Below are 17,152 nucleotides of genomic sequence, written 5' to 3'. Positions count from 1 at the left end.
GGGGACTGGCCCCTGGTGTCCTCTTCTCCTTTTCTTGCTCATTCCTCTTCTCTTCTAAACTAGATTTCTATAGTGATATATTGTTTATGATATGATTTATTAAAGCTTGTCTGAGGATTTAGAAGGCAAAGCCAGCCTCAAGCTATAGAAATCAGCAGTCACAGAGCACCCTTTTAATCCCAGAACTCAGGATTAGGGGGGTAGGCTGATCTTTGTTAGTTCAAGGCCAGACTGGCTACATGAAATTGGTCCAGTCCTAAAAGAAACAGCTCACACAAAGGTGATCTCTGTACTTGGGATTAAAACACCTTTAATCCCAGCACTGGCGAGGGAGAGACAGGAGGATATTGACTGAGCAGAGATAGGAATATAAGGAGGAGACAGAAACTAAGAAGCTTTTGCCTCTGAGGATTCCTGGAGACAGGATTGCCATTTCATCTGGGTAGAGGTAAGATCTACTGACTTGGCTGCTTTGCTTCTTAGATGTTTAACTTAAAGTTTGTACCCCAACATCTGTCTCTGAGTCTTTTATTTATCCTGTTACGGATTTCTTCTCTGATACATTTTCTCTGTCTTGCAGCCCTGCCTACCCTTCTCATGCTAGTTACTGGCTATTCCGTTTTTCATTAGACCAATCAGGTGTTTTAGGCAGGCAATGTAACACAGTTATATAGAGTTAAACAAATGCAACATAAAAAATGCAACACATTTATGCATCGTTAAACAAATATTTGACAGCATAAATCAATGTAACAGTTTTAAACTAATATTCCACAAGTGAGGACATTCTGTTCTGCCTAAGAGTCTCTTGATCAGGAACTACAGCTGACTACCTTAAAGGGGCTTTCACAGTCGATTTCACCTAGATGTTATGAGTACTTGTTTTGAAGATATTTTGCTATATATCTATCTCTTGCTATTTATTCTTTTACTTTGAGTTGATAAATAATAAATTTATTCACTCAAATCTGAATCTTAGATAATTTTCTGTATCTATCAAAACATATATATAAGAACTAGGCCAGGGTTAAAACCTAATAGGTGGTAATATGGCAATTTGGTTATAAATACAGCCTTTGGAGATGCATTTCTTAAATCATAGTTATGGTACTTAAAAACAGTTTGTGAAGTAAGACAACTCACAAAGTTAATCTTGCCTCAGCTTTATCATCTGTAAAAGAAGGGTAATGCGCTAGTATCTTGAGGATTAAAGATGATATTGCATAAAAGATTGTAAGCAACCAAAATGCTGACACTTAATGTAAATATATACAAGTGGGTGGTTTAATGGCTTCTTTAACAGTTAACTGGTACTCAGGCCTTAAAAGTCACTAAATTGCTATTGACCTCTACATCTCTTGCTTTGGTTGCAAACAAAATACAGATATTTACCTTTGGGTTAAAAGGATAAAATTGGTCAGTGATCAGTATTTATCTTATTCATGTGAAAATTACCTATGACAATGGTCATGGCCTTTTAAAATCTTGTTATCTCCGGGATTTGATGTGTTCACATTGACTACTATTCTACCTAAGACTTAAATGAATGATTTTTCTGAACTGAGTTCTTTTTGAAGGACTTATTTTCTTGTGTGTATATGCATGCACAAACATGTGCAGGTACCATCAGAGTCCAAAAGAAGACACTAAATCACCTGGAGTTGGATCCATTGTGATCCACCAGAGGTGGGTGCTAGGAACCAAACTCCAGAACTCTAAAGGGACAGCAAGAACTCTTCCATCTCTCAGCCTGTTTTGTTTTGCTTTGAGACAGGGTCAGATATAGTTCAGATTCGTCTTGAGGGTCTAAGAGTGACCTAAGATGACCTTAAGCTCTTAATCCCCCTGCTCCCATCTCCAAAATACTGGAATTTCAGGCACATGCCACCATGTCAGCTAAACACAGTAAAAAAGTTAAATTCCAGAGCCAGGTAAATTTCATTCAAACCTCAGGCATGATAATTTTATGTGTATAACTTGCAACCTCTGAGGTTGTAACTTGCATATAAAATGTCTGCAGAGATTCAGAGACAGGACTTTCTTTTTCTTTCTTTCTTTTTTTGTTTGTTTGTTTGTGTATTGTTTTGGAGCCTGTCCAGGCACTAGTTCTGTAAACCAGGCTGGCCTCAGACTGCCAGAGATTCACTTGCCTCTACCTCCTGCAGGAAGTTCTTTTGTGAATGTTAAATAGTGAATATAAGCTGTTAGGCAGAAGGTAGATACTTGTGAGCATTCATGAAATGCTATGTGAGTATGAATCACAAATAAGAACAGTGACTAAAAGCTAGTTGCTATATCGTAATAACATAAAAACTCCCTGAAAGAACTTATAACTGTTTACGATAAAAGTAAAAGATAAAAGAATTAATAAGATAACAATATTTGTATCAATCAGAAAATTATAAAAGTTGGGTGATCAATCAAACAAGAGGTTAGAAAGATCAACACGGTACTCTGAAAAGGCAGAGGGACACTTGCCTGCTGCTTTGGCATGTTTGTATTGAGCGTATGACATCTTCCTTTTTAGAAAGATTTATTTATGTATACATTTTATGCATGCACTGTTTTGTATGTATGTATATATGCACAGCAGAAGATGTCATTGGATTCCATGTAACTATAGTTTTTAGATGATTGTGAGCTGCCATGTGAGTTCTGGGAACTGAACTTGGAACTTCTGGAAGAGCAAACAGTGCTCTTAACCACTTTGTCATCTCTCTAGGCCCAATATTGCATTTTTCTTTATGGAAATAACTCCATGTTTCCTGGGATAGACTGATTTGTAGGAGAAATGAGGGAAAGGTCATTAGTGAATTACAAGGTGGTAAGCGAACTTATCAGAAACTGCATTAGTCAAAAAAGAATAACACTCTAAGATTCATGACATGCCACTTTTTGAGTCTTTGAATAAATGAGGATGTTTCCTCACACTAGACATTGGTCAGAAGAAATATCCTGGGTTACTCAGACCTCCATTCAAACTTCTCCTGAACTCTTCATAGTGAGAGAGTTGGGAGTAAAGCCAGAGCATTCCTTTCTGAAAGTATGCCCGATTTCGGAGCAATGGTTTCCAAAATGTAACACGGGTATCTAAAGCTGATGAATAGAAGTATGAGCCTGAAAACTTAAAACCAAAGGTTAAAAGTTCAGTTAATTATAAGTCAGGAATGATTTCCATGTCCCATTCTGAATGTATGTAAACGATGCTCTCTTCGGCTGCCTGTGTGCCTTCCCAGTGTACCCCCAAACTATTTTAACAGGATTCAGTAGAAGGAACATCAAGCAACTTTCACGAGACCACAGAGACAAAACCTTGCAACTAGAAGACAGTAGAAACGCCGCTGAATCATTGGCCCTGATCACAAATACTGATTACTGGCCCTGCCTTTCCTGAAAACAGGTAATGCGAGTGAAGACACTAAGCAGGGTCCCAGGGCCTTCTCCAGCCTCAGGGAGGGTCAGGCACCACAGGAATGGACGGGGGACCTACTGGTTCAACCCCTGCCTGCTTACTTCTCGGTCCTACCAACAAGCTGGCTGCTGCAGGTAGCCGGCTAGCCAGAAACACCAGGCGGCCCAGGAGCCGGGAAGGGAAGTCACTTACCAGTCTCCACCCAAGGCTCGCATCCCTCAAGGGTCAGGCGTGCGGACCAGACGCAGGCGGTCCACAGCTCAGACCGCCCTGGCGACGGCTCGAGAGCGTCACTGACAACCACCCGGAAGTGATGAACTGCTTCCGGGGCCCCAGGCGCGCGGCGGGAAATTATTTCCTAGAACCCAGATTAGTGGAGCCCCGAGTGCTACCGCCGTAGCCGTCAGCCCTACCGCCTCCGCCACTGCCGCCGCCGCCCGAAGAAAACAGTCCAGACCCTCCAGTCGGCCGGGAAGGTAAAGCGCCGAGGTGCGGAAGACGCCATTTACCGCGTCCGCAGACCGCGCCTGTGACATCCCCGCCGTCCTCGCCGGGCCGCGGCGGCGCCGGGCGCTCGCGCTTTCCACAGCCTCGGTTCCTTCACGGTGAACTCGGGGCCTGGCGCCCGCGCCGGTGGCCCGGGCCTCAGACCGCGGCCCGCTCCGCTGCGCCCCGCCTGGCCCTTGGCCCGGGGCGGCCCCCGCGGCCTGCTCTGGGCCGCTGCCTGCCGTCTGGGCCCCGGCGCCAGGCCGCCCGCGTCTCCGGTTTCCATAGAACCCGCTAGGCTGCCTCACCCCCTCCCAGTTCTGCTACTCCCAGACCTGAGCTTCAGTGCAGGCGGCGGGCATTGCCAGGCCCTGCCTCCCTTCCACTGCAGCAAAGTCGAGACAGCCTTTCCCTCTAGTAGAATTGTGGTTTTCACAGCGAGAGGAAAATGAGTTTGTATCTGCGGCTACTGTGTGTAAGCTTTGACCAGAAACGCGCGGACACCTTTCCTAAAGGCAGGGTCCGTGTTCCTGGGGATCCTATCTGCTGCCTGAACACCAGGACGAAACTAAGTCATTGTTGAGAAACTTATTATTCCACCTCCAAGGTCTGACTATAAATATTGACAAACACTGATTTGCCTTAATACTCCAAATCAGGATTTGGGACCTGTGGTAGATGGAACTTGATTTTAAAGTCCCCAAGCTCTTTTATGACAAATGACTGTCCTCTACAGAGGAAAAAGTTTTCTAGTGAGACATTGGCAATGAACTGGATTCACAGCATACATGTAACAGACACCACATCTTGCGGACTGTTTTGTTGGTTGCTGCCGTGCCACGATCCAGGTCTTAAGTTGGTTTTTAATGGAATGTTTTGTCGTTTATTCTAGGCGTTTAGAACGTAGCTGATCATTTGGTTATGGATTTCTGTGAGAGGAAATTTGATTTTAAGTTAACGATAATTTCACATACTAGGATGTTAAAAATACTCAAATTTTTAGGTCTGTTTTATTGTAAGACAGTCTTCAATAAGCAACTAACCTATTAAATCTGTTTTCTAATTTTCTCATGTTTTATTGACGTGGGTGATGATCAGTTACGTGATATAGAATTTTTTTGGTTTTGAAAAGTAGAAAAGTGAAGTGGTCATTTGTAATTCCTTTTCATAATCAAAATTAACAGTACTTAAGATTTTATTCCATGCATTCACAATATCTATGGATGCCTATTTGAGGTTTTTTGTTTTTTTGGAAACCGATAGTATAGCCTTACTAGATAGTATTTTCCTTAAGTATGTTGGCTGTATTAGTCTACATGTCTTTTCACTGTTTAAAAAACATGTCAAGAATAAAGTCAGTTGTTTGTAAGCTTGAAATAGTAAGAGAACCTTTCCAAGGAATAGAAACTATAGTGGAACATCACCTTTTGTTCTTTTAATCTATTCCAGTGAAATGATTTTGAAATTGAGAATATGTTATTTTTGATAAGAAAATCTGTATGATAAATTCCAATAATTGATTCCCAATCTGTTACGGGAGAAAAATAATAGAATCTGTTTTGCATAAAACAAAAAAAAAAATACTACTCTTTAGAATATTCCTAGAAATATGTGAATATTTTAGACATTAGTATTTTTTCTGAAAATGATTGATAACTGTTTAAATCTTTACATTTGTTGCTCTAAATGTCTTCTTACTAATGCCTTCCTGTTGCACCGGTGGAATATTAATTGCTTTGTAAAACTGTGATGTGTTTAAGAAAAGTAGATCAAACCTGAAATTTAACCCGTTTGGCATTGTTTTAAAAAAAAAAAAAAAAAAAAAAAAAGGCATAGCCTTTTCACAAAACAGGCTTATCTTGGAATCTTGGTTTGACTAGGTAGTTTTTTTTTGTCTTTTGGTTTTTTTGTTTTGTTTTTTGTTGTTGCTGTTGTTGTTTCTCTGCCCTTGGAGCTAGGGATTGACTTGGTGCTTATTTCCTGCTAAATTACCAAATTATATTCCAAGTTATACCCCTTCCTTCTGTAATTCAAACTAGGTGTAATCCAGTATTCTTATCAGTATCTTGTAGTCTCATCTGCATGTGAGTAAATATGTGGGTAAATATATGAAGTGTATACACCACAGAAGGTCCTTGATAAAACATTTTAACAATCCTAGACTTGTGCTTTTCATACAGGAAATTGTCTGTACAGTTTGCTTCCTAAGGACTCCTTTAACTCTAACTTAAATGGTTAGCCCAGGCTACACCATGTACAGTGTCAGATAGATATCGACACATTTTCCTTGTCACCTATTTCTTTCTGCCACATCACATTCATTTTTTATTTATTCTTTGTTATCAGATTATCCAGTAAAGGAATTAATAATTGTTCCTTTTCTCAGAGGCAAGAACATTTGTCACATCGATCACTAGAGACTTTTGGTTTTCAGTTTCCACTTATCTTTTTTTGGTTGTGTGCTGCATGTTGATAGGACCTAGGGTCTTACATGTGTTAAGTAGACACTGTAACATTGAGCTACTCCCCAATCCCTCCAGACCTGTTAAATAATTAATATAGCATTGAAGATAGGACAGGATGTAAGACAACTGTTTGTTCATATTTATTTCGTGTGTGTGTGTGTGTGTGTGTGTGTGTGTGTGTGTTTTCTTCCATGTGGGTTGGGGAATCAAACTCAGGTCTTTAGGTTTGGTGGTCAGTGCCTTTACCTGCATTACCATATGGCATTACCATAACAACATCTTTTAGGACAAATTCCAAAGGCCTGCTGAGTGACATTAGACCAAGGGTGTGTTCTTTCCTAGGTCCAGAAGGACAAGGATTCCTACACTCCACTTGAAGTTAAAGCATTCAGAACTAACAGAATTTCACTCATAGCATAAATACTAAGACATAAGTGTGTGCTTTGCAACATTGTAAAGCAGAAAGAAATGTAGTGCTTTGGTTATATATTTCATTTTAATTTTAAGTTTCAATTTAATTTCCCAGTTAAATCTTTCAAGTTTTGAATTCAAACTAGTGAAGTAAACTTTACTGTAGACTTATATTTGATTTTCAGAAGAAAGAATTTTCAAATGCTTGCCAGTAAAAAGTTTCAAATCAAAATCATTTCCTGTTATAATGAAAATGAAGAGACTGCCAATTTTCAACATATGGTTTATTATTATACTTATCAACAAGACTATTAGCGTGGACAAATAATCATAAAAGTTAAGGAAGCACATTCCCACATTTTGTTATATTTTGCTTGTTTTTCATACGTTAACCTAATACAGTAGTTTTATAAGTTAAGGAAATTAGAAATGAGTTTAATATTATATACTTTGTAGTACTTTTGAAATTTTCTATACTCAAAATATTGGTTGAAATTATAAAACAAAATTGGTAAAGATTATTTTAGAAGTAAAAATTTAGTTCTTACACACATATATATGAGTGGTTATAATACAGAATTATACCTGGCTTCTCTTTTCTGCAGTAATTTTTCAGCCAACTATTCTTCCTGCCCTTTGTCCCTCTCTCCTGTCCCATTTTGCTGTCCTGTTGCATCAGGTTGCATTCTGTATGTCCATGCTGACCTCCCAACTTTTCATCATTGTCCTGTCCCAGCCACTGACCTTTGTTTTCTTACCTGTATTCCTGCCTTGATTTTCTTTTTTGTTTCTTGTTTTTGAGGCAGGGTCTCAATGTAGCTCCTGCTGTCCTGGAACTCAGTGTAGACAATCAGACTAGCTTGAATCAGAGAACTACCTGCTCTGCCTCCCTAGTGTTGGGATTAAACATGTACACTAGTGCTGGAATATTTTTAAAGAACTCAAAGTTTCTATTTAAAAAGCTTAGGATAAAATGTACACAAACACAGTGATGAGAAATGTAGGTTTCTTGATGCTTCAGGCTGACACCAACTGTCAAAAGAATTCCAGGCATCAAGGATAGGCCTTGGTGAGAGATATTTTAAGACAGACCACACCACAGCGACAGTTGCTTACTATGTATAAAGGGCAGCCTGTTCACAGGCACTGTCTCCTGAGTTGTGTATTTTACATGGTTCAGGGTGAGTATATTTTAAAGAATTATTACTGTAAAGTTTCTTAAAATGTTACAAAAGAGCTTTTTCATAAGTAGGAATGCTAAAAAATGAATGGTCTCTTTTCTCCTCTTTTTGTGAAGATACCATCTGTTTGATGTTTAAAGTTTTATATGTCCTACTCCCTTACCCCCACCAGCTGTGAAGATAGGAAATTTTTCTAGAAATGCTGCTGGTATACCACTGTAGAATGCTTGGTATTAGAAGATTTCAAGAAGTAAGATTTCATTCTTCATACTTCAGAACTATCACCTACATAAAATTGAACCCTACTCTAAGTGTCTGGTTTATTGATATGCTTTAAGAACATTTCTGTAGTGTTCTCTTAACTCAGCATATCTGGCTGCTGTTTACTGTTCTTTTAAACTTCCAGGATATGGGAGAACTATCTTCTACTGATGTATGTTTAAAACTACATCCATGTCTGTATTGCCATGTGTATGTATATATTAATTGCCCTGTGCAGTCATGTATTTTGAATGTCATATAGATCATTTTTTTCATGCAATATAATGTTCAAAAACATTGTCTCTGCTTCATGTAAGTACCATAATTACAGAAAGGTGGTAAACTGCTAGTTGTTTACATGTCCAGTATTTACAGCTCTGTGAAAGTTAACTAACACACTCCTGTTTTTCTGATAAACTTGGGAATAAATATCCTGGGTTCTGATTTGTGTTTAAACATGTGTGTTCATACTGTTTGAATCAGGATATTCTGTTTTATCACTTGGGTCTCTTCCTTTTCCTCTTTTTACATGAATAATTTCAGTTTCTTAGTAAGCATTTTCAAAATAAGGAAAAATACTTTGGTGCTTCCTGCTGTTGTATACAGTTGGTCCTGTTGTCATCTTATGAGACACTGATTTAGCAGAAAATGATGCTAAATATATGGATGTGGTTATTGCCATCAAAATGTATATGACAAAGATGGATTCAAATAATTTAACAATTTATATCTCAAAACAAAATATATTAAAATGTCACTTCAGAATTTAAAGTAGCAATTACTGATATGAAAAAGAACAATATAATAGACGTCTTTCTTTCATTTTTACATAGAATGTAATTTTCATAAAATATAATTTCAAGGCAGCTTATTGGTGATAATGTTACAGAAATTTTTTTTTTTAACTTTGATTATTGGAGGCAGGAGGGCATGGGGCTTGATCCCAGTGTCCTCTTCATGCTAATCAGGTGCTTTGTTTCAAGGCATCACCCTGTCCATTCTCCAGTTAGATGGTAACAGTTTTTAGTGCATCATGTTCCATAGGTAAGACTAAGTTTAAAGAAGTACACATCTTTAATCCCAGCATTTGGGAGGCAGAGGCAGGCAGATCTCTGTAAGTTTGAGGTCAGCCTGGTCTATGGAGCTAATTCCAGGACAGCTTCCAAAAAATCCACAAAGAAACCTTGTCTTGGGGGGGGGGACTAAGACAAAAAGATGCATTGAATTTTACTTGGTTATTTCTAAAAAGACCTATCATTTTCTAAACAAAATTATTATTAGAGAATTCTCAATTCTTTTGAGTTATTGAAAGATGCTTTCTTCCCTAATTATAGCCACATGCTGTATAGTAACAAATTTGTCTCACTGTGTGGGTATAGATGATTTTGGAATCAAACAATGTTTCTTACTTAGATTACAGCATAGTTTTTGTGCATTTGTCTGTATTGCCATTCTGTATTATTTGGTATTGTCACTGAAGAGCTAACTATACTAACCTTAAAAACTGTTTTTGAAATTTACAGTAAAAAGACCCCTTTTCAGGGACGTACTTGTGTCTTATTATTGGTAGTGTTTTATAGATATGTTTCTTTCATGAGATACTGGCACATGAGTGTACATTTTATAATTGTATCCTAGCCAGACTAAAGCCCTATAAGTTACATTTAAACCTTTGCTTCAATTGAAAGTCCCATTCTTAAAGGCATTTTGTGTTTTACATCTGATTTTCAGTATTTTAGAGAACTGATACTTGTTGCCTCATTTGGAATCAGTTGGCAAATACTGAAAACAGATTTATTGAGGTCATAATATCAGTGTCTTTTACTGAGTAAAAATTGGTTTGAGAGCAGCGGCTTTGATATGCAGCTCTGCTGTGCTCTTTACTATATGACCTGTTAGAAAGCATTAGTGTGCTTCACAGGTATTCAGATGTGCTGAGAAAAGCATGGCATTTAGGTCTCTCAGAGAGCCTCTTCCATCTATGATAAAAGCTAGAAAGAGGACCTGCAGTTGCTTTACTCTAGCTAGCATTCCTTCTCTTAGGAGCTTTCTTTAGTCGTGAAAAGGGAAGTTTTGCTCCTGACCCTGTGTGATGCTTTAAATGTAAGTGTTTTGTAGTGTCTCAGTCTTACTCCAGAATGAATTTTGGCCTTGTGTGTGTGTGTGTGTGTGTGTGTGTGTGTGTGTGTGTGTGTGTGTGTGTGTATACAGTTGTCCAGATGTGTTACAGCATTTTGACTCCAGGACTCCCCTCAGGTACCAATGTCTGAACATCTGAATTGCGTACTCTCTTTCATGCTTTGAATTATCTCTCAACTTAAAATCCCTACTCTAGTGTATTCCATGTACATAGTTATTACTTTTTCTTCATTATGGAATAGTGTTGAGAAGAAGAAAAATCCCTTTACATGTTAGTTTAAATTTAAGGATTTCCCCCCAGATACTTTACATGTATACTCTGCTGGTCTGAATCTCGTAAAGCTTTATTTTAGTACTTGAAAATAAAATTTCTAAGACTTCATCCACTTAATCCTGTGTTCAAATACATTTACTTTATGAATAGATTATTTCATTTTGACTTTAGGTTTATGGGTTTTCCATTTATTTATTTATTTCGTGATATGTATTGCTTGAATGCATGTCCGTGTCTGTGCTAAGTGTGCATAGTATGCCCAACACTTAAAGATTACTTTGCTTTTTCTGAGAAACTATTGTTTCTTTGAATGTTGAGACTAGAAACTGCTATTGCTCTGCCTGTGGTAGTAGATCATAATCTGTAGCGATTACAACAAAAGTGTTAGAGAAATGAAAGTTACTGGAATTCCATTTATCTCTGCTGTTATCAGAGCAAAACAATTTTCTCAAAGTGCTTTCTGTAGTACTAACCTCATTTGAACAAAGTCAAGTATATTCTAATTAGAAAATCTATGAACTAGGTAACACCTTAAACACAAAGTACTTTGTGAACTATACTACATATGAATTGAAGCCCCATGAAAATTAGATTAAACCATATAGTTTTTTGGTTTACCTTGTAATAAAAGTCAATATACATACAGAGAGAGAGAGAGATCAGAGACATAATGTGATATAATTAACACACATATATATGTATCAGAAAGAGTATGTGTGGGAAGAGTAATTAAGAATGTAAGTTGCAAAGAGAAGTTGGAGTCATTGTGCCTGTCTCTTAAATTTTTTAATATAAATTCTGTGAAAATGTGATTCCTGTCAGTAATTTGGTAACCTGCACATATTCTTTAAACTTGCCCACATTTTAAAACCACCATGCAACTGATAGTTTCATTTTCACAAATGTGCTTATTTGAAAAGCTTTCAACAAAAAAACTTAAGTATTCTCATATTTATCTAGTCCTCTATCATTTTGTGAACAATCATATTCAACAGTGTGTTTTAATGGCAAGTAATTTAGTACTGCAGGCTTTCAATGTCGAAACAACAACAATTCACTTTAAGATTTCGAGGAAATAATTTGAAGCTGACTTTTATTGTAGTAACTAAATTTAACATCATTACTTACAGTTAAGCTTTACATGTTTAATTCATAATATGTTTCATGGTTTTAGTTTCTTTTTAGTGCTCATAATTAAGAAAAAACTAAGTCATCCTTATGCATAATGTTTAACATCTGCTGTCTTCTGTATGTGTGTATATGCTAGATGGAAGATGGCGCCACAAAACATGTCATCCAGATGACGGGATTTAAGATGGAAGAAAAGGAAGCTCTAGTCAAATTACTCTTAAAACTAGATTGCACTTTTATTAAGAGTGAGGTGAGTAGAGGAATGTACTAAAATATTCCAGAGAGTTAAAAAATAGAATTAAAAAAAAAAAATAAAGTCAGCATGTCTTGATATTATAAAAATAAAATTTTTATTATTAAGAAACTCACTACAGTAACATTGGTTCATGTGAACTCTTCTCTCTAGAAATATAAAAATTGTACACATCTTATAGCTGAACGCCTGTGCAAGAGTGAAAAATTCTTAGCAGCTTGTGCAGCAGGTAAGAAAACTTCCTTTCTCCAACTCTTGAAGAAAAATTTCATGTTAACAGAAGAAATCTTGAGTCACTAGAAATATATTATGCTTCTTACATCAGACATAATGTCTTGCTTTCTGATTTTTAAATATATTTGTTTGATTTTTGCTTTACTCTGATTAAAATTTTTTCTAACTCATGCAATATATATTAAGTAGGAAGAAAATTTACTTTGTCACAGATAACAGTTTAAATGTCTTATCCAAAAGATTGGGACAAAGTGCACAAACCTTGAAGCCTTAGTTGAAACCTCAGCACTGAGTCCCCTTTGTTTTCTAGCATTTCTCATTACAGTCGAGCAGGGTTCCTTCTCCCAAGTATCCCTCCATCTCTACTGGGAAGCCATATCTCCTTTATTTTTATGAGATAGTGAGTTCTGTATACCCAAGTTGAGATTTGGCTTTTCATCTCACCTTTTCTCACCACTATTCACTAGAAGCTTTTTTTCCTATGCTAATTGATTTCTTGTGTCTTAGTCAATCATAGATGCCATATCATTTTTTTCCTTTCATTTGCCAGAGAAACATTTTGACTTATCACTAACCTTTACAGGCAAAACTATGTATATATTCCTGCTGTTTAAATGATCACTGGTGTGCACATAAACAGCATATATGAATATTTATTCCTATAAAATTTACTAACTTATAAAGTTCAATATAGCATTAACAATACTATGAATGTTTTTTTAAAAAGTTTGGCATAGGAGGAAATAAACCTAACACAGAAAAATGAATACAATTAGTAATAATAGTTCAAGTAGCATTGCCTTATACTTTAAAACTTTAGATTTATATTTCATCTCGTAGCATTTAGAATTGTGGTTATGTATCATAGAAAAATTATATACAATGTTCAGTGATATTTAAGGCCTCTTGAAAATTTGTTTTAAAAATAATTTTCATAGTCTTATCTTGAGAATCTCATGCTTTAGTTGCTATTTGATCTTTATTGTTTACCATTTAGCAGAACTAAAATTCTTTTGTGACAGTTCATTTGCTTTCTAGGAAAATGGGTATTAACGAAGGACTACATAATTCATAGTGCCAAAAGTGGCAGATGGCTTGATGAAACAACTTATGAATGGGGATATAAAATTGAAAAAGACTCCCATTATTCACCACAAATGCAATCTGCACCTAAAAGATGGCGTGAAGAGCTGAAACGGACTGGTGCTCCAGGCGCCTTCCACAGATGGAAAGTTGTCCTCCTTGTTAGGGCAGACAAGCGAAGTGATTCTCTTGTAAGGTAGGATACCATTATTACATACTTTTGAAGTGAATAAGTTCTTGTTTCTATGAATACCTTTCAGTATTTATGTTCAATGTTATAATGAGATTGCATATTTTTTTACAGCAGGTTTATTTTTAGTTACTACTTTTGTTTTTGGGGGTTGTTTTATTTTTGGTTTTTTGTTTGTTTGTTTTGAGAATTTCATGCATGATCACTGGATCTGCATCACTCCCATTTCTCCATCCCCCATCCAACTCCTCCTCTACCCACTCCACTTTTAATGATGTCTTTTTCATTATCCTTCCATGTTCACACACACACACACACACCTGTGTATATAATCCACCGAGCCCATTCCGCTTTACTTGTATTTCATGTGTCTAGGGTTTTATCAAATCTCAAATGAGGCATTGTGCACAAATGTATGCATTTCTTAATAGAGCAAAATTGGTTTTATAGATGGACTTTGACTATTCTGGTGATCTCAGTTTAGTTCCCATGTCATTTCTTTTGTTCAACTTTAGAAAAATAAGAGAAAGCAATACTTAGGAAAATTGGAAGCATTCTTAAAATTGTGCTAGTTAATTATTTTATTATCAGAGACACTTCCTTGGGGTTTATATAGTACTTACTTTGTGATTTATATTATTTCTATATTTATTTATTTATTTTTACCAGACAAGGTTCCTCTGCATAGCTCTGGCTGTCCTAGAATTCACTGTAGACCAGGCTGTTGACCAGGATGTTCTGGAACCCACAGACATCTGCATGCCTCTACCTTTCAGTGCTAGGGTTGCTGGCATGCATCCTCACGCTCAGCTAATTTTGCCTTTTTAAATACAAGGAATTTTTGCTTGTGAAAGTACGTGGACAGTTGTAGTTATGCATGCTTTTGCAGAGAAAAGAGCTTATAACTTTCCTTATTACTCTTCACTTTAGTTTTTGAGACACAGTCTCTCACTGAACCCAGGGCTGGCTGACAGGGCTAGGCTCACCAGCTGACTGGACAAACTCTTGGAATCCTCTTGTCTGTTTTCTGATGCTAGAGTTACACGTGTACACCACTATGCCTGTATGTTGACAGGTGCTAGAAATTCCAGTTCAGCTTCTCATGCTATAGAACAATCACTCTACTTGTTAGCTGAAATGGAAAATTTATACTGAATGTTATAAGAAAATGCCAAATTATTTCCTAAAATAGTTGGGCTACATTTGCCTACCCTTCCAGAAGCACTATGGTAAGTACAGTTGCTTTGGACTTGACTTGGCACTGTTGCTAGACTCACTGCTCTGTGTATAGTCAGTGTCAAGAACTCATGTTCTAGGTAATCATACTCAGTTCTACCTACCATCCTCAGCCAACTGTTTGGTTACTGCAACTCTGTAGTGATATTGGAATCAATTTGTATCTTTCAACTTTAATACTTTTTTAAGTTCTTTGTGAATCTGGATCCTTTGAATTTGTGCATGTTAGATAGAATCAGAATATGAATTTCAAGTAAAAATCAAATTGAGGCTTTCACTGTGATTGTGTTTTTTCATGGTCTTTGTGAGAATTGAGCTCTTACACTGTTAATTCTTCCTTTGGGTGCACGATGTGTCTCTGCGGATCTCCTTTAATGTTCTATAAGTTATATTGTTTCTTGGTTAGGTCAGCTGGCACTTACTTAATCCATGATCCTCCAGGCTTTTCCCAAGTACAGGGAGTATAGTCCTGAGCCACCACACTTAGGCTGCTTTTTAGTTTTCATTGTATCAATTTATGTGTATATTGCTAAATGTATTACTCACTATTTTTGTATTTGGGGAGGCTATTATACGTATATCACTATAAGGTTTATCTGCATCTGTGAGGATTCTTTTCTGTTTTATTCTGTTAATTATTGATTCTTTAAAACAAAAAGAATTTAAAGTGTCCAGTGTACATACGTATCTATGTATTTGTACCATACACTCAGAGGTCTGAAGTTTCCTCTAAAATAGGAATTAAGACAGTTGTGAGCTGCCATATGGGTGCTGGGAACCAAAACCTGGGTTTGCTGCAAGAGCAGTAAAGTACTTTTAAATGCTTAGTCCCTCCTGATTGTTAGTTTTAAACAAATTCCTTTTCTTCAGATACACTACATCATGGTATGTAACCAATTTTCAATATATTGCTCATTCTATTTGAAAATAGTTTGTTAAAGAGTTTTCTGTTTTCAACGTAATAAATGGCCTCAATGCATAATGATATTTAAACTTCATATCATATTGGTGACATACCTCCCATACTAGTAACTGTAAGTGAGGGCTCAGTGAAGTCACTGGACAGGACCACTATGTAGAAGAAAAAAAGTTTATTGAGAGAATAGACTGCTGGTCTACTTCTAACAGTTGGGGAGAAAGTAAGGAAATTTTATATGTAAAGTCAGCAAGATAGTGGTCTTTGAGCTGATGAGGGCTGTTATGATTAATCTGGAACTACCCTTGCAAAGGTAGCTGACCACTGGAATGGATAAGGGAGGCAGTGATTTTCCTGGTAAACAGACCTGCCTTGGGAAATTCCTGAATAGTGCTGAGTTTAGGTTTCTGTTTATCCTTTTATTTAAAACATTGTCTCCAGCTCTGCCATGTGGGGAGCCCATTTGAATCCAACAGTGACAAGGTAGGGATGCTCTGACCACTTTTATTTAGCATTTACTGGTCTTACTAGCCAATACTGTAAGCATGCACACACACACACACACACACACACACACACACACACACACACACACACACACAAATAAAACCAAATAAAAAAGAAAGGAAGAAAAGTGATAAGGGGGAAGCTTAAAATTGAAAAACAACCATAATTGTCTGTTTTAGACATAACTAAAAATTTATATATAAAAAAAGAAAGTACTAAACCTGTTAAATGAATTTAGCCAGATCACTGTATAAAATTTTTATAACTGGCAAAGAACAATTGGAAACTGAAATATAAGTTAGTCTCAGGCCATTCAAGAGGAACGACAGCTCTGGAACTCACAGAAATGGGCCCACTGGTTAGCATAGACAGGTGGGTGTTTATGCACCTTGTAGAGGTAGAGTTCCAAGGACTATATTTCCTGAGGACCTCATGCTGTTATTGAGTATAGCTCTGCTATTAGCTTACAGTCACTACATCCCTCATAATCTACATGTTGTATGAAAACTTTAAGGAGGTTTTTTAGCTCCTCACTGGGCAGTGCCACTGGTGTTTGTGTTTTTCCAAGTATTGCTGCTGGCACAGATTAATGATTCGACTCTTAGAAGGAATTTAGAGAAGGAGACTGTTAGTAAAGTCAGGTTAAGATGTTTTTGTTAATAGCATTGCTGTAGAAAATCTTGTGGAACAATTTCAAGTTTGGAAAGGCACACTTTCAATAGTTATGAGAAAGGGATTTGTCAAGGTCAGGGAAAAGAACAAAGGCAACCAACCTGGCTTTTACTAGCTGATGCACCGTCCTTGCTAAGATGGGCTGCTAACCAAAGGCGATTATTTATTTCTTGTACCCATTTCTACCTGTGATTTTCTGCTGTAGTTTAATAAAAAATTGTTGGTGAGTGGGTGTGCACGCTAAGGACTTAAAGTAGAAATGAGTTAAGATTTGTGATTCTTTTAAGACCTTGTGCAAGAT

The 17,152-nt window shown here is 36.9% G+C and overlaps 1 protein-coding gene across 3 annotated transcripts in view; it reads left to right on the top strand.

The window, feature by feature from the left end:
* The first annotated feature begins 3,723 nt into the window (after positions 1-3,723).
* The window catches only part of Slf1 (SMC5-SMC6 complex localization factor 1), a 62,954-nt gene continuing 49,525 nt past the window's right edge, over positions 3,724-17,152 (top strand). For 2 of the 3 annotated variants that reach the window (XM_051182786.1, XM_051182784.1), the window contains exons 1-4: positions 3,724-3,888; positions 11,897-12,010; positions 12,167-12,242; positions 13,286-13,526. In XM_051182786.1, coding sequence (XP_051038743.1) covers positions 11,897-12,010; positions 12,167-12,242; positions 13,286-13,526 — 431 coding nt within the window. In that variant the 5' untranslated portion in view covers positions 3,724-3,888. Of the gene's footprint in view, positions 3,889-7,789; positions 7,956-11,896; positions 12,011-12,166; positions 12,243-13,285; positions 13,527-17,152 lie in introns of those variants that run through there. The other variant, XM_051182785.1, reaches the window with a different exon arrangement.

This window comes from Phodopus roborovskii, unplaced genomic scaffold (genome assembly GCF_943737965.1).
Source record: "Phodopus roborovskii unplaced genomic scaffold, PHOROB, whole genome shotgun sequence".
NCBI lineage: Eukaryota > Metazoa > Chordata > Mammalia > Rodentia > Cricetidae > Phodopus > Phodopus roborovskii.
The sequence above is the reverse complement of the archived record's forward strand: the minus strand, read 5'-3'. Positions and strand labels throughout refer to the sequence as shown.